This window comes from Hyperoodon ampullatus (genome assembly GCF_949752795.1).
Source record: "Hyperoodon ampullatus genome assembly, chromosome: 7".
Lineage (NCBI taxonomy): Eukaryota > Metazoa > Chordata > Mammalia > Artiodactyla > Ziphiidae > Hyperoodon > Hyperoodon ampullatus.
In genome coordinates this window covers 19,623,900-19,642,738 of record NC_136920.1, presented here as the reverse complement: position 1 = coordinate 19,642,738, position 18,839 = coordinate 19,623,900, and the positions used below count along the sequence as shown (strand labels likewise).

Below are 18,839 nucleotides of genomic sequence, written 5' to 3'. Positions count from 1 at the left end.
ATACAATAAAGCATTTTGCATAGCACTCTATAAAGTTTCATTTTAACAAGATAACCTGTTCATAGCACTTTAAAAAAAGAAATACTTTGTAAATTTAAGTGTACGTGTTTGCTGCAGAAAATGTCAGAAAACACAAACCAGAAGAGAATAATCATCTGAAGTCCCACCAACTAGAAACCACCATTCATAAAATATGATGTATAAACTGTCAGATGGATTTAAAAAGAGATTTTTTAATAAGTACACACAAGAAGAAATATATACGACCAACAAAGAGATTAAAATATATTCACGCTTTTCTGTGTCCCTAAGAGTGTATAGAAACTCAGTGATTGTTGTTAGGAATTTCAGTTGATTCAACTATTCTGGAGAAAAGCTAGTAAAAATAAATTTAAAAGCGCAGTCCCTTTAACCTAACAATTCTTGTTCTGGGAAGGAAATAATTTGACAGCTGTCAAAAAAATTAAGTGTAAGGATATTCATCACAATATTGTTAAAAAGAGAGCATAAATTTTAGTAGGAACCTGGGTAAATGACTTTAATATAATATTACCTACTAAATATGATCATGTAAATCTGTATTTACTGGGAAAGAAGGCTGATAAAATTTAGAGAAGAATGGAGAGGGGAATGATACAATACAGTAGATATATTATCTGATTTTTATAAAAATATTTATCTACATAGCTATATATGTATATATTGATAAATGCAGAGAAGTTATCCTGACATGATATATGTATATGACAACAGATATATCTGAAAGTGAGATTTCAAGTAATTTAACTTTCTTCTTTATATTGTCTATAATGTGTTTGTTTTTATAGTAACATATTTAGCTTGTAAATCAGAAAAGAAAGATTATTTTTAAGTTGAACTTTCTTAGAATTAAGCAGTGAAAGGACAGAGAGGGCTAACTTTGTCTATGATACAATGAACAACTTAACTCTCAGAAATAAGTAGCCACTGCTAATTGGAGCCTTGGTTTAATTTGACAGATTGTTTAAAAGAAGCTTTTAACTGTAGCTTTGGAAATAGTCCCTTGCCTAAAGTGAGTACAAGTTTATATGGGCAAATTGAAAGAATGATAACTTCATTCATTTGAATATCAGATTACTTCAGTGTCATAGGTTAGGCTGGTTAAAAGTGATACTTTTATAATAGTGTTAAATCTTTTATAGAGGTAGGATTTGAAAAGTATAAGGAATTTTTAGAAGTCATTAGGTTGGGTGCCCTCAGTTTATAGACGAGGAAACAGAAGCCCTGACAGGGAAGGTGATTTGCTTAAGGTCACACAGCTGGTCATAGTCCTATCAAGGACTTATTTTTTCCTGATTCCTGGTGGCTTAGCCTCTTTACCTCCTTTCCAGATAGTCATCAGTGAGCCATAATGCCTTGGGAGATAGAGAATCTGACAATGTGATATCAGACACTTTCATCAAACAATCATCAATGTTTTATGTACCTGACGTGTACCTGAAAGCACATTAAGTACTAAGGGTAGAAAGAGGAATACAAAAAAAAAATTTTTTTTTTCGGTACGTGGGGCTCTCACTGTTGTGGCCTCTCCCATTGTGGAGCACAGGCTCCGGATGCGCAGGCTCAGCGGCCATGGCTCATGGGCCCAGCCGCTCCGCGGCATGTGGGATCTTCCCGGACCCGGGCACGAACCCGTGTCCCTTGCATCGGCAGGCGGACTCTCAACCACTGCGCCACCAGGGAAGCCCCCAATTTTTTTTTGAAAGATAGCCATACAATAATTAAACACTGTAATAAATGCTAATACTGAAATATGTATAAAATACTATGGGAGCTCAAGAGAAGGATGGTTTCAGAAAAGAAATGTCATTTGAGCCAAGTCATTTGGCTTTCATCAAAAGCATAAGAAGAGAAATGCATTCCAAATAGAGGAATTAGCATCTGCGAAGGCACAGAGGCTCATAAAGGAGCCACAAGGATAAGAAGATACCCTAGACAGGGACTTCCCTGGTGGTCCAGTGGTTAAAAATCCATCTTGCAATGCAAGGGACACCAGTTCGATCCCTGGTCAGGGAACTAAGATACCATATGCCACAGGGCAACTATGCCCGCGAGCTGCAACTACAGAGTCCACGTGCTCTGGAGCCCGCGCGCCACAACTAAGACCCGACACAGCCAAAAAATAAATCATTCAATTAATTAATTAATTTTTAAAAAGGAGATACCCTAGACAGAGGGCCTCAAAAAAATTAGGCAGAAGTTTAGCAATAGCATTAAGACTTTCAGTTTTGAAATTTTTCATTGGAATGTTTGGACAAATTCTTTTATTTTTTTTAACATCTTTATTGGAGTATAATTGCTTTACAATAGTGTATTAGTTTCTGCTTTATAACAAAGTGAATCAGTTATACATATACATATGTTCCCATATCTCTTCCCTCTTGAGTCTCCCACCCTCCCTATCCCACCCCTCTAGGTGGTCACAAACCACCTAGCTGATCTCTCTGTGCTATGTGGCTACTTCTCACTAGCTATCTATTTTATGTTTGGTAGTGTACATATGTCCATGCCACTCTCTCACTTTCTCACAGCTTCCTCTTCCCCCTCCCCATATCCTCAATTCCATGCTCTAGTAGGTCTGTGTCTTTATTCCCTTCTTAGCCCTAGTTTCTTCATGACCTTTATTTTTATTTTTATTTTTTCTTAGATTCCATATATATGTGTTAGCATACGGTATTTGTTTTTCTCTTTCTGACTTCACTCTGTATGACACACTACAAATAACTACAAATAACTCAATTTCATTTCTTTTTATGGCTGAGTAATATTCCGTTGTATATATGTGCCGCATCTTCTTTATCCATTCATCTGTTGAATGGACACTTAGGTTGCTTCCATGTCCTCGCTATTGTAAATAGAGATGCAGTGAACATTTTGGTACATGACTCTTTGAATTATGGTTTTCTCAGGGTATATGCCCAGTAGTGGGATTCCTGGGTCATATGGTAGTTCTGTTTGTAGTTTTTTAGGGAACCTCCATACTGTTCTCCATAGTGGCTGTATCAGTTGACATTCCCACCAACAGTGCAAGACTGTTCCCTTTTCTCCACACCTTCTCCAGCATTTATTGTTTCTAGATTTTTTGGTGATGGCCATTCTGGCTGGTGTGAGATGATATCTCATTGTAGTTTTGATTTGCATTTCTCTGATGATTAATGATGTTGAGCATTCTTTCATGTGTTTGTTGGCAATCTGTATATCTTCTTTGGAGAAATGTCTATTTAGGTCTTGTGCCCATTTTTGGATTGGGTTGTTTGTTTTTTTGTTACTGAGCTACATGAGCTGCTTGTAAATTTTGGAGATTAATCCTCTGTCAGTTGCTTCATTTGCAAATATTTTCTCCCATTCTGAGGGTTGTCTTTTGGTCTTGTTCATGGTTTCCTTTGCTATGCAAAAGGTTTTAAGTTTCATTAGGTCCCATTTGTTTATTTTTGTTTTTATTTCCATTTCTCTAGGAGGTGGGTCAAAAAGGATCTTGCTGTGATTTATGTCATAGAGTGTTCTGCCTATGTTTTCCTCTAAGACCTCGATAGTTTCTGGCCTTACATTTAGGTCTTCAATCCATTTTAAGTTTATTTTTGTGTATGATGTTAAGGAGTGTTCTAATTTCATACTTTTACATGTACCTGTCGAGTTTTCCCAGCACCACTTATTGAAGAGGCTGTCTTTTCTCCACTGTGTATTCTTGCCTCCTTTATCAAAGATAAGTTGACCATAAGAGTGTGGGTTTATCTCTGGGCTTTCTATCCTGTTCCATTGATCTGTATTTCTGTTTTTGTGCCAGTACCATACTGTCTTGATTACTATAGCTTTGTAGTATAGTCTGAAGTCCGGGAGCCTGATTCCTCCAGCTCCATTTTTCGTTCTCAAGATTGCTTTGGCTATTCGGGGTCTTTTGTGTTTCCATACAAATTGTGAAATTTTTGTTCTAGTTCTGTGAAAAATGCCAGTGGTAGTTCGATAGGGATTGCATTGAATCTGTAGATTGCTTTGGGTAGTATAGCCATTTTCACAATGTTGATTCTTCCAGTCCAAGAACATGGTATATCTCTCCATCTATTTGTATCACCTTTAATTTCTTTCATCAGTGTCTTATAATTTTCTGCATACAGGTCTTTTGTCTCCTTAGGTAGGTTTATTCCTAGATATTTTATTCTTTTTGTTGCAGTGGTAAATGGGACTGTTTGCTTAATTTCACTTTCAGATTTTTCATCATTAGTGTTTAAGAATGCCAGAGATTTCTGTGTATTTATTCTGTATCCTGCTACTTTACCAAATTCATTGATTAGCTCTAGTAGTTTTCTGGTGGCATCTTTAGGATTCTCTATGTATAGTATCATGTGTCTGCAAACAATGACAGCTTTACTTCTTCTTTTCCAGTTTGGATTCCTTTTATTTCTTTTTCTTCTCTGATTGCTGTGGCTAAAACTTCCAAAACTATGTTGAATAGTAGTGGTGAGAGTGGGCAACCTTGTCTTGTTCCTGATCTTAGTGGAAATGGTTTCAGTTTTTCACCATTGAGGACGATGTTGGCTGTGGGTTTGTGAAATATAGCCTGTATTATGCTGAGGTAAGTTCCCTCTATGCCTACTTTCTGGAGGGTTTTTATCATAAATGGGTGTTGAATTTTGTCAAAAACTTTCTCTGCATCTATTGAGATGATCATATGGTTTTTCTCCTTCAGTTTGTTAATATGGTGTATCATGTTGATTGATTTGCATATATTGAGGAATCCTTGCATTCCTGGTATAAACCCCACTTGATCATGGTGTATGATCCTTTTAATGTCCTGTTGGATTCTGTTTGCTAGTATTTTGTTGAGGATTTTTGCATCTATGTTCACCAGTGATACTGGCCTGTAGTTTTCTTTCTTTGTGACATCTTTTTCTGGTTTTGGTATCAAGGTGATGGTGGCCTCATAGAATGAGTTTGGGAGTGTTCCTCCCTCTGCTCTATTTTGGAAGAATTTGAGAAGGATAGGTGTTAGCTCTTCTCTAAATGTTTGATAGAATTCACCTGTGAAGCCATCTGGTCCTGGGCTTTTGTTTGTTGGAAGATTTTTAATCACAGTTTCAATTTCAGTGCTTGTGATTGGTCTATTCATATTTGCTATTTCTTCCTGAGTCAGTCTTGGCAGGTTGTGCATTTCTAAGCATTTGTCCCTTTCTTCCAGGTTGTCCATTTTATTGGCACAGAGTTGCTTGTAGTAATCTCTCATGATCTTTTGTATTTCTACAGTGTCAGTTGTTAGTTCTCCTTTTTCATTTCTAATTCTATTGATTTGAGTCTTCTCCCTTTTTTTCTTGATGAGTCTGGCTAATGGTTCATCAATTTTGTTTATCTTCTCAAAGAACCAGCATTCAGTTTTATTGATCTTTGCTATTGTTTCCTTCATTTCTTTTTCATTTATTTCTGATCTGATCTTTATGATTTCTTTCCTTCTGCTAACTTTGGGGTGTTTTTGTTTTTCTTTCTCTAACTGCTTTAGGTGTATGGTTAGGTTGTTTATTTGAGATGTTTCCTGTTTCTTAAGGTAGGATTGTATTGCTATAAACTTCCTTCTTAGAACTGCATCCCATAGGTTTTGGGTCGTCGTGTCTCCACTGTTATTTGTTTCTAGGTATTTTTTGATTTCCTTTTTGATTTCTTCAGTGATCACTTTGCTATTAAGTAGTGTATTGTTTAGCCTCCATGTGTTTGTATTTTTTACAGATCTTTTCCTGTAATTGATATCTAGTCTCATAGTGTTGTGGTCGGAAAAGATATTTGATACGATTTCAGTTTTCTTAAATTTACCAAGGCTAGATTTGTGACCCAAGATATGATCTATCCTGGAGAATGTTCCATGAGCACTTGAGAAAAATGTGTATTCTGTTGCTTTTGGATGAAATGTCCTATAAATATGAATTAAGTCCATCTTGTTTAATGTATCATTTAAAGCTTGTGTTTCCTTATTTATTTTCATTTTGGATGATCTGTCCATTGGTGAAAGTAGGGTGTTAAAGTCCCCTACTATGATTGTGTTACTGTCGATTTCCCCTTTTATGGCTGTTAGTATTTGCCTTATGTATTGAGGTGCTCCTATGTTGGGTGCATAAATATTTACAATTGTTATATCTTCTTGGATCGATCCCTTGATCATTATGTAGTGTTCTTCTTTGTCTCTTGTAATAGTCTTTATTTTAAAGTCTATTTTGTCTGATATGAGAATTGCTACTCCAGCTTTCTTTTGGTTTCCATTTGCATGGAATATCTGTTTTCCATCCCCTCACTTTCAGTCTGTATATGTCTCTAGGTCTGAAGTGGGTTTCCTGTAGATAGCATATATACGGGTCTTGTTTTTGTATCCATCCAACCAGTTTGTGTTTTTTGGTGGGAGCATTTAATCCATTTACATTTAAGGTAATTATCGATATGTATGTTTCTATTCCCATTTTCTTAATTGTTTTGGGTTTGTTATTGTAGGTCTTTTCCTTCTCTTGTGTTTCTTGCCTAGAGAAGATCCTTTAGCATTTGTTGTAAAGCTGGTTTGGTGGTGCTGAACTCTCTCAGCTTTTGTTAGTCTGTAAAGGTTTTAATTTCTCCATCAAATCTGAATGAGATCCTTGCTGGGTAGAGTAATCTTGGCTGTAGGTTTTTCATTTTCATCACTTTAAATATGTCCTGCCACTTCCTTGTGGCTTGCAGAGTTTCTGCTGAAAGATCAGCTGTTAACCTTATGGGGATTCTCTTGTGTGTTATTTGTTGTTTTTCCCTTGCTGCTTTTAATATGTTTTCTTTGTATTTAATTTTTGATAGTTTGATTAATATGTGTCTTGGTGTATTTCTCCTTGGATTTATCATGTATGCGACTCTCTGTGCTTCCTGGACTGGATTAACTATTTCCTTTCCCATATTAGGGAAATTTTCAACTATAATCTCTTCAAATATTTTCTCAGTCCCTTTTTTTTTGTCTTCTACGGGGACCCCTATAATTTGAATGTTGATGTGTTTAATGTTGTCCCAGACGTCTCTGACACTGTCCTCAGTTCTTTTCATTCTTTTTTCTTTATTCTGCTCTGCAGTAGTTATTTCCACTATTTTATCTTCCAGGTCACTTATCCTTTCTTCTGCCTCAGTTATTCTGCTATTGATCCCTTCTAGAGTATTTTTAATTTCATTTATTGTGTTGTTCATCATTGCTTGTTTCCTCTTTAGTTCTCCTAGGTCCTTGTTAAATGTTTCTTGCATTTTCTCTATTCTATTTCCAAGATTTTGGATCATCTTTACTATCATATTTCTGAATTCTTTTTCAGGTAGACTGCCTATTTCCTCTTCATTTGTTAGGTCTGATGGATTTTTACCTTGCTCCTTCATCTGCTGTGTGCTTTTCTGTCTTTTCATTTCGCTTATCTTACTGTGTTTGGGGTATTCTTTTCACAGGATGCAGGTTTGTAGTTTCCGTTGTTTTTGATGTCTGTCCCCAGTGGCTAAGGTTGGTTCAGTAGGTTGTGTAGGTTTCCTTGGAGGGCGCTCATCGAATGTAGGGTCCAGGCGCTGCTCCTCCCCTCTGGACAAATTCTAAGTGCTTCAGACACAGGTTGATCCAGGGCTCATACTGTATAACCAGATTAGGTTTTTCTCTGTCTTCATTTGTTTACTTCTTTAACCCCATTCTCAGGCCCACTGGGGATACAAGATGGCTATTCCGCCATAGCTCAAACAAAAGTTCTGGATTAGGGACTCTTTAGTATAAGCTAACTACTTGGTTAATGTCCCTTCTCAGAAATAATCACCAGGATACCAAGGGGAAGGAATCCACTGATCAGGCTTCTCATGTGGGGAAGGATGCTTCCAGCTGAGCAAAGCAGGTATTTTGCCACAAGAAGGAGATTGCAGGTACTGGATAGGAAAAACTGTAAATACTAAGTGGGGTCATTTAAGGTAGAGGTGAAATCTTGGTTGCTTTGAATATTTTTATTTATGGTTTCCATATAATTGTCTCAATATTTAAATAATCTAAAACTCTGAATAAAAGGTTTAAATATTCCATCCCATTTTTAACCTAAGGGAAATTCTTTTTCAATGATTATTGCATAATATAAGATTTCATTAATCAGTTTCAAACTGCTGGTGGGAATAGAGTGAGTTCCCCATTAACAGTGATTTCATGTACTCATTTGAATACCATTTTTTAAAAATAACAGATAAAAATATTCATCATATGTGAAGAATAAGTTGCATATGAAGGGTAGAACTAATGTTACAATAGAAAAGTTCAGTTTCTTATCGTGAAGGACCAGTGGAAAGTGATTGGTTTTGTAGAACTCAAAAATGTCTATTTCGTTAGATTGATTATTTTAGATTTGGTGGGGTTTTTTTGGCCGCACCGCGTGGCTTGAGGGATGTTAGTTCCCTGATCAGGGATCGAACCCACGCCCTCGGCAATGAAAGCACAGAGTCTTAACCTCTGGACTGCCGGGGAATTCCCTAGATTGGTTTTTTAAATTTAATTTGTTCACCCTTCGTTTAACTTGGCAGTGAAGTCATTACCTTTATATAGTAACATTTCCATCCATTACATGTGATTTTACTGAATTCACAGAGGTAGAACTCCAGATTAGAAGTGCAGGAATTACCAATATCTTGGTTAGAGATGACAGCATATGAAAATGAACTTTATATGAGTAAGATATTTACTGTTGTTATATACAGTTGGGTACATGTGCTTATATAATATATTAAAAGGAAAATAAAATTGAATTGTCTTACATAATTTGTCATTTTCTTTATTAAAATAAATTGCTATAGTAACAGTGAAACTTTGTTTACCTGGAAGTCTTAAGAAAATGAATCGTTTTGAATAGTTGAATTCCATTATAGCTAATTTCCAAATAAATGGTCAGTTTTTCCCTGCAGTTTAAATTTTGCTCTAAAATGTATTTCATGCTTTCTCACCTTAAGTACAGAAAATTGAAAATAATTTCAGTTTTTCTTTTTTATTCAGATCATTATACGCACCATTTATTGTGCTGTGCAGCAGTGGAAGTTTGTTCTTTGTGAAAAAGCCATAAAGTGCTTTGAGATCTTGTGTATGCATTATGTCATTTTTAACCTACCTCTCTGTAATTTCTATCACTCTTTGCCCTTGGGCTTATAGCAGCCACTTCTAAATGCTAAAGGTTTTGAAGGGATATTACCATTCCTTCTCACATTTTATATAAAATAGGTGTACATACACTCCAGATATGGACTCCTAGTGTGCCTGGTTCATAGAGGCTTAATAAATTTTTATTAGTTGAATGGATGTTGTAGTATTTACAGAGTTGTCAAACATCTTAGCAGACATGTCAGACATCTTTCGTAATCTTCTAAGGAGGAGAGGTATTTGAAAGGAGAGAAATTCAAACTGATTGGCATTTGCCAAAGATAATTAGCATAAAGTCTTGAAATTTAAGAACTTGAAAGTACCTCAATAAAAATATGTGTCAGGCTATAAATCTTCTGTAACCAACCCTAATCTGGCAGAGATCCATGCCATTTACTGCCAAGTCAAAAAGGGAAACACAGTTGTCAAACTGTCAGTGGAATCCCTTCCTTCTGCTAATAATTTTATCTTTATACCTTCTCTAGCTACTGTAACTTTGTTGAACTAAATGCTTCAAGGAAATGAAAAGTATTTTCTCACAATTGAATATTGGCCAGACCCCTGCTGGTTATGTAGTATCTTTTTAATCTAAAGTTAAGATTATACTTTAAGTATTTCTCTAATGTAAATCTTCATTTGTCTCATTCTGTCATTCCTCTTGCAGTTCTCGAAATGTCAGGTAGTCAGACTGGTTGGGTATTTTGGAATGGGAATGTCATACTCCCACATCCCTTCTCCCTCCCCCAATTTTTTTGTGAAAACCTCATTTAAATATAGAGAGATGGGGCTTACCTTGTGGTGCAGTGGTTGAGAGTCCACCTGCCGATGCAGGGGACACGGGTTCGTGCCCCGGTCTGGGAAGATCCCACATGCTGCGGAGCAGCTAGGCCCGTGAGCCACGGCCGCAGAGCCTGCGCATCCGGAGCCTGTGCTCTGCAACGGGAGAGGCCACAACGGTGAGGCCCACGTACCACAAAAATAAATAAATAAATAAATAAATATAGAGAGATGTATTAAATCACTACCTCTCGATGTCTGAGATACAATGAAAAGAGAAGCCAAAGCTTCCACACCTCATTGAGAAACACCTAGCGTTTTGCTTGTAGGCCTTTGCCATGTTTGATTGTGTGATAGAGGAGATTCACAGCTCAGGTGGTCAAGTATAGGCCTTGCTATTATATTTTTAGTGCCTTTTAAATTCAGACTCTAGTTTTAATGTTAATTCCAGTATTGTAGGAAAGCCAGGGGAAGCACTGAAGGGATTTTGTCATAAAAGAGAGACCACGGGAGATTATAATTATCCATAACTGCATAATGATGATTATGTAGTTCAGACAGTTGCAATGAAAGTATGAGTGGAAGTTAGTCCAGACTAGCATCTCTTTTTCCTGTGGCATCTCTGAGATGGTAGAATGAGAAAAGGCAGATGAGTTTTATATGCAGTCACCCAACATCACCCAGTGTTGTTGTGCATATTATTAAAGCAACCATTGAACTTATTTCATGTTGTTTTTATTCCCTCTTTTTAAATATTTATTTATTTATTCTCTTGGCCATTCCACACAGCTTGTGGGATCTTAGTTCCCCAACCAGGGATTGAACCCAAACCCTGGAAGTGAAAGCACCAAGTCCTAACCACTGGACCATCAGGGAATTCCCATTCCCTCTTTTTAAATTTTTTTTTAATAGACTTGCATTCACCAAGGCCTAAGCAAGGCTATCTTCTGCACTTAAAAAGCTAGTTCTAAAATTAATTTAGCTGATGTCAAGATCTTAGAGATTATAGAAAGATTCTTAGAGATGTTATGGAAAAACCCGAATGAACTTTTTGGCCAACCCAGTAGTTTCTTCTCAAAGTAGAACTTCCTGAAGAGCTAGTTTATAATTTGACAGTCTAACACTAAGGGATAGCAGGAACTTCATTTCATCTCTTAGACTCCAAGGCCACTGTCTTAGATTTTCTTGAAATTCAAAAAACCCGGTGTGTGTGTATGTATTGTTTTTTCCTTATTATAAACATATTATGTGTGTATTATAGACCATTTAAAAACATACAAGTGTATAGGGCTTCCCTGGTGGTGCAGTGGTTGAGAGTCCGCCTGCCGATGCAGGGGACACGGGTTCATGTTCCGGTCCGGGAGGATCCCATGTGCCGCGGAGCGGCTGGGCCCGTGGGCCATGGCCGCTGAGCCTGCGCGTCCGGAGCCTGTGCTCCGCAATGCGAGAGGCCACAACAGTGAGAGGCCCACGTACCGCAAAAAAAAAAAAAAAAAATATATATATATATATACAAGTGTATAAAGTAAAAGATACGAATGTACCTCTCTTCTTAATCCTGCTTCCCAAAAGAAATCACTGTAAACCATCTCAGTTTTGTGCATATACAGACATGTATACATCTATATCTATATAAATGTAATTTCTTAAAAAAAAGTATAGCATACTCATTATTCTTCATTACTTTTAGTTAATTATACATTGTGAACATCTTTCCATGATAGTAGATCTCATTTTTCTGTATCCCATTCCACTGGACAGTGGCTTTCCCTGTTCCCTCATTGCTGGACTTAGGTTTGTTGGGTCTTCTGTTTGTTTTTTTCAGCTAAAGGTAATATAGTGAGCATCCTTGCCCACTTGTTTAAAGAATGCCTATAGGATAGTTTCCTAGAATTTATATTCCTAGATCAAAGGGTATGTACTTTTAAAATTTTGATATATGTTGTCAAAGAACCCTCCAAATAATAAGTTTATAAGCCTGCTACCACCATATGAGGGTTCATTTTTCCTACATATTCAGCAACATAGTTGCTTGTTTATGATTCAGAAACAAGAATTGTAAACTAAGTCTCAAGGTTATTTTATATTATCTCTGATTTATGGCTTCTGCAAATAGACTGCAAAAATAGATGCTTTTTGTATTTTTCCTTTTATTGCTACCAGACCTGTTCAGATATGGAATGTGCTATCAAGACAAAGCAATCTATTTTTATTAGTATAGGTATAAAATATATTTTAAGGAATTTACTTTATCATTCATTTCCAAATACTTCTCTTCTTGAATATTTCTTACATGACTAGTCAGAATATTCACTTTGAAAGCTTGCTCTTTCAAGTTGGAGTTCAAGGGACAGCTATTGAACCTCTCATTCTGTTTGCCGAAATTTACATGTGATCACTTTTGAAATACCCCTTAAGTTTACTGAGCACCTAACACCGATTATAATGGTGATTGGACAATAATTTAAGGCATATCCAAACAAACGTTAATGAAATCTGAGCTTTATTTATCTATTGTTTGCTTGCTTGCAGGTGGATTCACCTATGAACTTGAAGCATCCCCATGACTTAGTGATATTAATGAGACAAGAAACAACAGTTAACTACCTCAAAGAACTGGAGGTGAGGCAACTGGACGTGATATGCAGCTGATACTTGTTGCATTTCACAGGAGGTGTTGTGTTCAAAGAATAAGTAAAGCATTTCTTAAATCTTCTGACTTTTACAGGAATAGTCAACTTTTAGATTGTCCTTTTTTTTTTTTTTTCTAAATCAGAATGCCTTTTGAGCAATAGTAAGAGAAACAGACTACCAGAGCCTGGGTTTCATGTCTCGTTTTTGTTTCTGTTTTATTTTTTTATGATTACTTTTTGTTTATTTTTTTAATACAGCAGGTTCTTATTAGTTATCTATTTTATACATATTAATGTATACATGTCAATCCCAATCGCCCAGTTCATCCCACCACCAACAACCCCCCTGCCCCACTTTCCCCCCTTGGTGTCCATATGTTCTCTACATCTGTCTCTATTTCTTCCTTGTAAACCGGTTCATCTGTACCATTTTTCTAGATTCCACATGTATGTGTTAATATATGATATTTGTTTTTCTCTTTTATGCCTCATTCTTGACTCACTATATCCTTGAACAAAGTTTCCATGTATAAATTTTTCCATCAAGTATGAAAAGGCATTATCTCAGGATATTCTTGGAAGGAGAATTTGGGTAAAATATCGAAAGGAAGAATGGTTTGAATACCTCATAAAAATATAATTTTGTTAATTCCCAGCTAGTAAAAACTAGGGTCTTGGTATTTTGTGTTCTTATGATTGAGGTGAAAAGCATTCATCACTCTGCATCTTGAAAACTTTTTTTTTCATTTTTATTTTATATTGGAGTATAGTTGATTAACAATGTTGTGTTAGTTTCAGGTGATTCAGTTATATATATACATATAGCTGTTCTTTTTCAAATTCTTTTCCCACACCTTGAAAACTTGATATTTATTAGTGCTAATAAAATCTGACCTTTTTGTTTCTATCACTGATTTTCATAAACTGATTTTTCATAGTAGCAAAGAGTATTAACTATTTAAAAAATAGTTTCTTTTTTCTCTCATAAAACCTGTTCTTAAAAGTTACAGTGTAAATTGAATCCAAATTTTAAGGAAACGTTAAGTTGCAGAAAAAGTAACCCAATTTGCAAAATAAGATTTAGAAAATTATTGGAAATGATAAGAGTCAGAGTCTTTGAGTGCTAGAAGGAATCATAAAGGTCATCCTCATTTTAGAAGCAAGGAAACAATTAGACCTAAAGACAGTGAATTGCCTGATTTTCACAAAACAAGTTAGGGCAGAACCAGAGGCAAACACCTTATCTCCTGGCTTAAACCAAAGGTAAAGCCAGGTAGTCATTCATTTTATAGTTAATGTAAAAGTTCTGAATTTCACTTATATAAATTCAAACTGGTACATCTATCAACAGCAGTAGTTATAATTGTATATTTTTTAAATTTCTGTAAATTAAGAAGGAGGAGCTTTTAGCACATACTAACCAGCTGTGTATAGGTAGTAGCACTTCAGGAATATTTATAAAACTTGAACATCTCACCATTTTTTAAATAGTATCTCACCTTGTTCCTACCAGTTTTGTCACTTACAAATTTGGAAATGTTGATTTTTATGAATACTAGGAAAAAGACAATAGATATATTTATTGATTTTTATGAATACTAGGAAAAAGACAATAGATATATTTATTGGGCTTCATGCTTGGAAGCTTCAACACAGTGTTCAGAAAGATGCAGTGGTGCAGAAAGTAGTTTTTATTTTCAGATGCATAGACACCATTATATATGTTTATTGTTATCTCTCTAAGTGGCAGTATTATTTAATATAAAGAAAGGAGACTTAAATTAGAGGATGTGTAGGGGGAAAATGCCATTTACCAAGTCATTGAAAATGCAAATGAAAAATATTGACTCCACCAATTTTGGTGAAGGTAGTGTAATGAGTCTATACTTAGTACTTAGTTTTTACTTCTGCTTCATATACATAACAATGACAGATAAAAAACAAAACAGAAATCAAAATAAAATATAGTCAGGCCTAAACACAGCATAAATATCTCCATAGACCAGAAATGGAACAAAACACTAAGTTGAGAATGTAGCTGAAACTGAAAACCTGCTGGTCTTAGAGGCCAGGAACAGGCTCTGGTGTCTGGTTGTTCATTTCTATGGAATAAAGGAGATGACAATATTTTGTGCAAGATAAAGGAAGATAACCAAATTCACTACTGCTCTAAGACTAGGATGGAGCTTGAAAAGAGTCTGGTGGAAGAAGAAAAAAAAAAAAGCAGGAAGAAAAAACAAAACCTAATGACCAAAAAACAAAACAAACCATCCAGTGGTTCAATAATTGCATCTTCAATTTACTGAACACCATTTCAGGGTAGAATATTACTTTGGAGTAGAAACTCTAAACTAAAATTATGTGATGTGATTTTGGGCCTGGGGTCTGGATAGAACCTGGAAGCAACTACAAAACTGCTAGACACAGATGATCATGGAGTAGTTGGGAAGAGACAGACAGATAGGGAGAGGGGGTGAAGGATGATTCCAAGATTTTTGACCTGAGCGATTGATGTTGGATGGAGTTGGTATTAGCTGAGATATAGAACACTGAAGGAGGTGTAGACTGGGGAGGAGTTTAGCTTTGGTATATTAAGTTTGAGATACCTATTAGGCATCTAAGTGGAGACGCTGAGTGAGGAGTTGGTTCTTCTAGTGTGGACTTCTAGGTAAAGGTCTGAGCTAGAGAGATAAATTTGTTATGCATTGACATAGACATAAAGCCATGAGACTAAGTAATACAGTTTATCTACAAAGTAGTGACTACTGGATGACTTCTTAGATACTAGAAGACAGTGGAGGAATAGCATCAAAGTGTTAAGTCTAGAATTTTGTATTCTTTTAAATATAATATTTTATATTCTCTTAAACCATCATTCAAGAGTGAGGACAAAGCAGTTTTCTGACATACACAGACAGTTTACTAACCACAGACCCTCACTTAAAAAATAATTAAAGATGTACTTCTGCAAGAAGAAAAGTAAATCCAGTGGAAGTGCATAGGATGTGTAATGGTGAGTAAAAACATTGATGAAAAAGTTGCTAAATTTATTTATTTATTTTCTGTGTTTAAAAGATAAAACTAAATAAAATTACCAGTCTGTAGGTGGGTTGGGGCATGCTCAATGATTAGTTAAAGCATGTTAACTCTTCTGTTATGTTCAGGATGCAAAAATAACTGAATAAATTAAAATCCTGTTGGAAAATGTATAGGTATACATATTAAAAATTTAGGAATATCGCCATCTTTCAGAAGTCTTGCCAAAAGAAATATAAACCTAATCAAACCACAGTATAATTTGCTTTTCACTATAATTGGTTTCTTTTGTCATTTTATATATTCTGTGTATTTAAAAGATTATTCTAAGAAAGGGTTTGTAGGCTTCGTCAGACTGCCAAAGAAGTCCATGACATGAAAAAGTTAAGAACCCCTGGATCCTGGTGTCAGTATTCAGGAAATACAGAGGACAGAGGAACATGTTAAACCTGTGGGATGCAGTCAGTAAAATCTTGTAGAGTAATAAACTCTACAGGATAAGTAACCCAATTTCTTTCTCAAATAAATTACAGGGCTTAAAAAACAGGAAATAGAGGGGGAACCGGAAGATTAAAAGAGACTTAAAAGACAAATCAACCAATTGCAGTGTGTGTAGACCTTACTGAATTTTGACTCAAACAAATTGTATTTTAAAATAGAGGGAAGAAACAGTTGGGAATGAACACAGACTGGATACGTAATATTAAGGAATTACTATTTTTTGCATGTGATAATGGTGTTGTGGTATTATCTTTTAAAAAAGAGAATCTTTCAGAATCATACTGAAATATTTACTGATGAAAAACTTAACCAAAAGAAGAGTAAGGACAGTAACCAAAATAATAGAAATGCAATCTATAGTTTTCAAACCTACAAACAAAGAGAAGATACAGGGGGAGGGGAGGGAATGTAGAAAGTGTATCAAAAGTGTATCAGGGGCTTCCCTGGTGGTGCAGTGGTTGAGAGTCCGCCTGCTGATGCAGGGGACACGGGTTCATGCCCTGGTCCAGGAAGATCCCACATACCGTGGAGTGGCTAGGCCCGTGAGCCATGGCCACTGAGCCTGCGCATCCAGAGCCTGTGCTCTGCAACGGGAGAGGCCACAGCAGTGAGAGGCCCGCCTACTGCAAAAAAAGAAAAAAAAAAAAAAGTGTATCAGGCAGGAAACGAGAAAAAAGCAGCAAAGAAAAAGTAAGATAAACAGAAAACCCAAAATAATCTGGTTGAAATAAATCCATAAGATCAGCAATCACAATAAATATAAACAGATTAAACAAACTGATTAAAACGTGGAATATCAGATTGGATTTCTTATTTAGTTTAGCTGTATAGTACATATGAGAAATATACCTACAACAGCCTGGATATTGCCATTCTCACTACCTGAGGGAAAAGAAAGAACATGGTGAAGCATACACTGGCTCTAAAAATGCTTCCCTCTAGAAGGCTGATATGACGCTTCTCATGTTACATCGACCAAAGGAAATAATATTGGTCACATTGGAGTCCAGCAGAACAGTGATGATGTAGAATTCTCTTGTAAGGAGGGGCACAAATTTGTTAATAATAATACAGTCTACCCCAATAATTATAACAAGATAACATTTCATACCCATGAGATTGACATAAATTAAAAAGTAGGACACACAGGACAGACAGCAGAAGCAAGAAGAACTACAGTCCTGCAGCCTGTGGAACAAAAACCACATTCACAGACGGACAAGATGAAAAGGCACAGGGCTATGTACCAAATGAAGGAACAAGATAAAACCCGAGAAAAACAACTAAAAGGAGTGGAGATAGGCAACCTTCTAGAAAAAGAATTCAGAATAATGATAGTGAAGATGACCCAGGACCTCGGAAAAAGAATGGAGGCAAAGTGAGAAGATGCAAGAAATGTTTAACAAAGACCTAGAAGAATTAAAGAACAAACAAACAGAGATGAAAAATACAATATCTGAAATGAAAACTACACTAGAAGGAATCAATAGCAGAATAACTGAGGCAGAAGAACGGATAAGTGATCTGGAAGACAAAATGGTGGAATTCATTGCTGCAGAACAGAATAAAGAAAAAAGAATGAAAAGAAATGAAGACAGCCTAAGAGACCTCTGGGACAACATTAAACACAACAACATTCGCATTATAGGGGTCCCAGGAGGAGAAGAGAGAGAGAAAGGACCAGAGAAAATATTTGAAGAGATTACAGTCAAAAACTTCCCTAATATGGAAAAGGAAATAGCCACCCAAGTGCAGGAAGTGCAGTGAGTCCCATACAGGATAAACCCAAGGAGAAAAACACCGAGACACATAGTAATAAAATTGGCAAAACAAAGAAGAAATTATTGAAAGCAGCAAAGCAAAAACAAAATAACGTACAAGGGAACTCCAATAAGCTTAACAGCGGATTTCTCAGCAGAAAGTCTACAAGCCAGAAGGGAGTGGCACAATATACTTAAAGTGATGAAAGGGAAGAAACTACAACCAAGGTTACTCTACCCAGCAAGGATCTCATTCAGATTCGATGGAGAAATAAGAAGCTTTACAGACAAGCAAAAGCTAAGAGAATTCAGCACCACCAAACCAGCTCAACAACAAATGCTAAAGGACTTCTCTAAGTGGGAAACACGAGAAGAAAAGGACCCACAAAAACAAACCCAAAACAATTAAGAAAATGGTCATAGGAACATGCATATCGATAATTACCTTAAACGTGAATGGATTAAATGCTCCAATCAAAAGACACAGGCTCGCTGAACGGATACAAAAACAAGACCCATATATATACTGTCTACAAGATACCCATTTCAGACCTAGGGACACATACAGACTGAAAGTGAGGGGATGGAAAAAAATATTCCATGCAAATGGAAATCAAAAGAAAGCTGGAGTAGCAATACTCATATCAGATAAAATAGACTTTAAAATAAAGAATGTTACAAGAGACAAGGAAGGACACTACATAATGATCAAGGGATCAATCCAAGAAGAAGATATAACAATTATAAATATATATGCATCCAACATAGGAGCACCTCAATACATAAGGCAACTGCTAACAGCTCTAAAAGAGGAAATCGACAGTAACACAATAATAGTGGGGGACTTTAACACCTCACTTACACCAATGGACAGATCATCCAAAATGAAAATAAATAAGGAAACAGAAGCTTTAAATGACACAATAGACCAGATACATTTAATTGATATTTATAGGACATTCTATC

General features: G+C 36.0%; 1 protein-coding gene across 1 annotated transcript in view; it reads left to right on the top strand.

The window, feature by feature from the left end:
- TTC17 (tetratricopeptide repeat domain 17) overlaps window positions 1–18,839 on the top strand; it is a gene marked incomplete at its 5' end in the record, with an annotated part of 149,947 nt that overhangs the window by 14,258 nt on the left and 116,850 nt on the right. Inside the window, 1 exon segment of the mRNA XM_079709468.1 lies at window positions 12,476–12,565. Within this exon segment, the coding sequence (XP_079565594.1) occupies window positions 12,476–12,565 (90 nt within the window).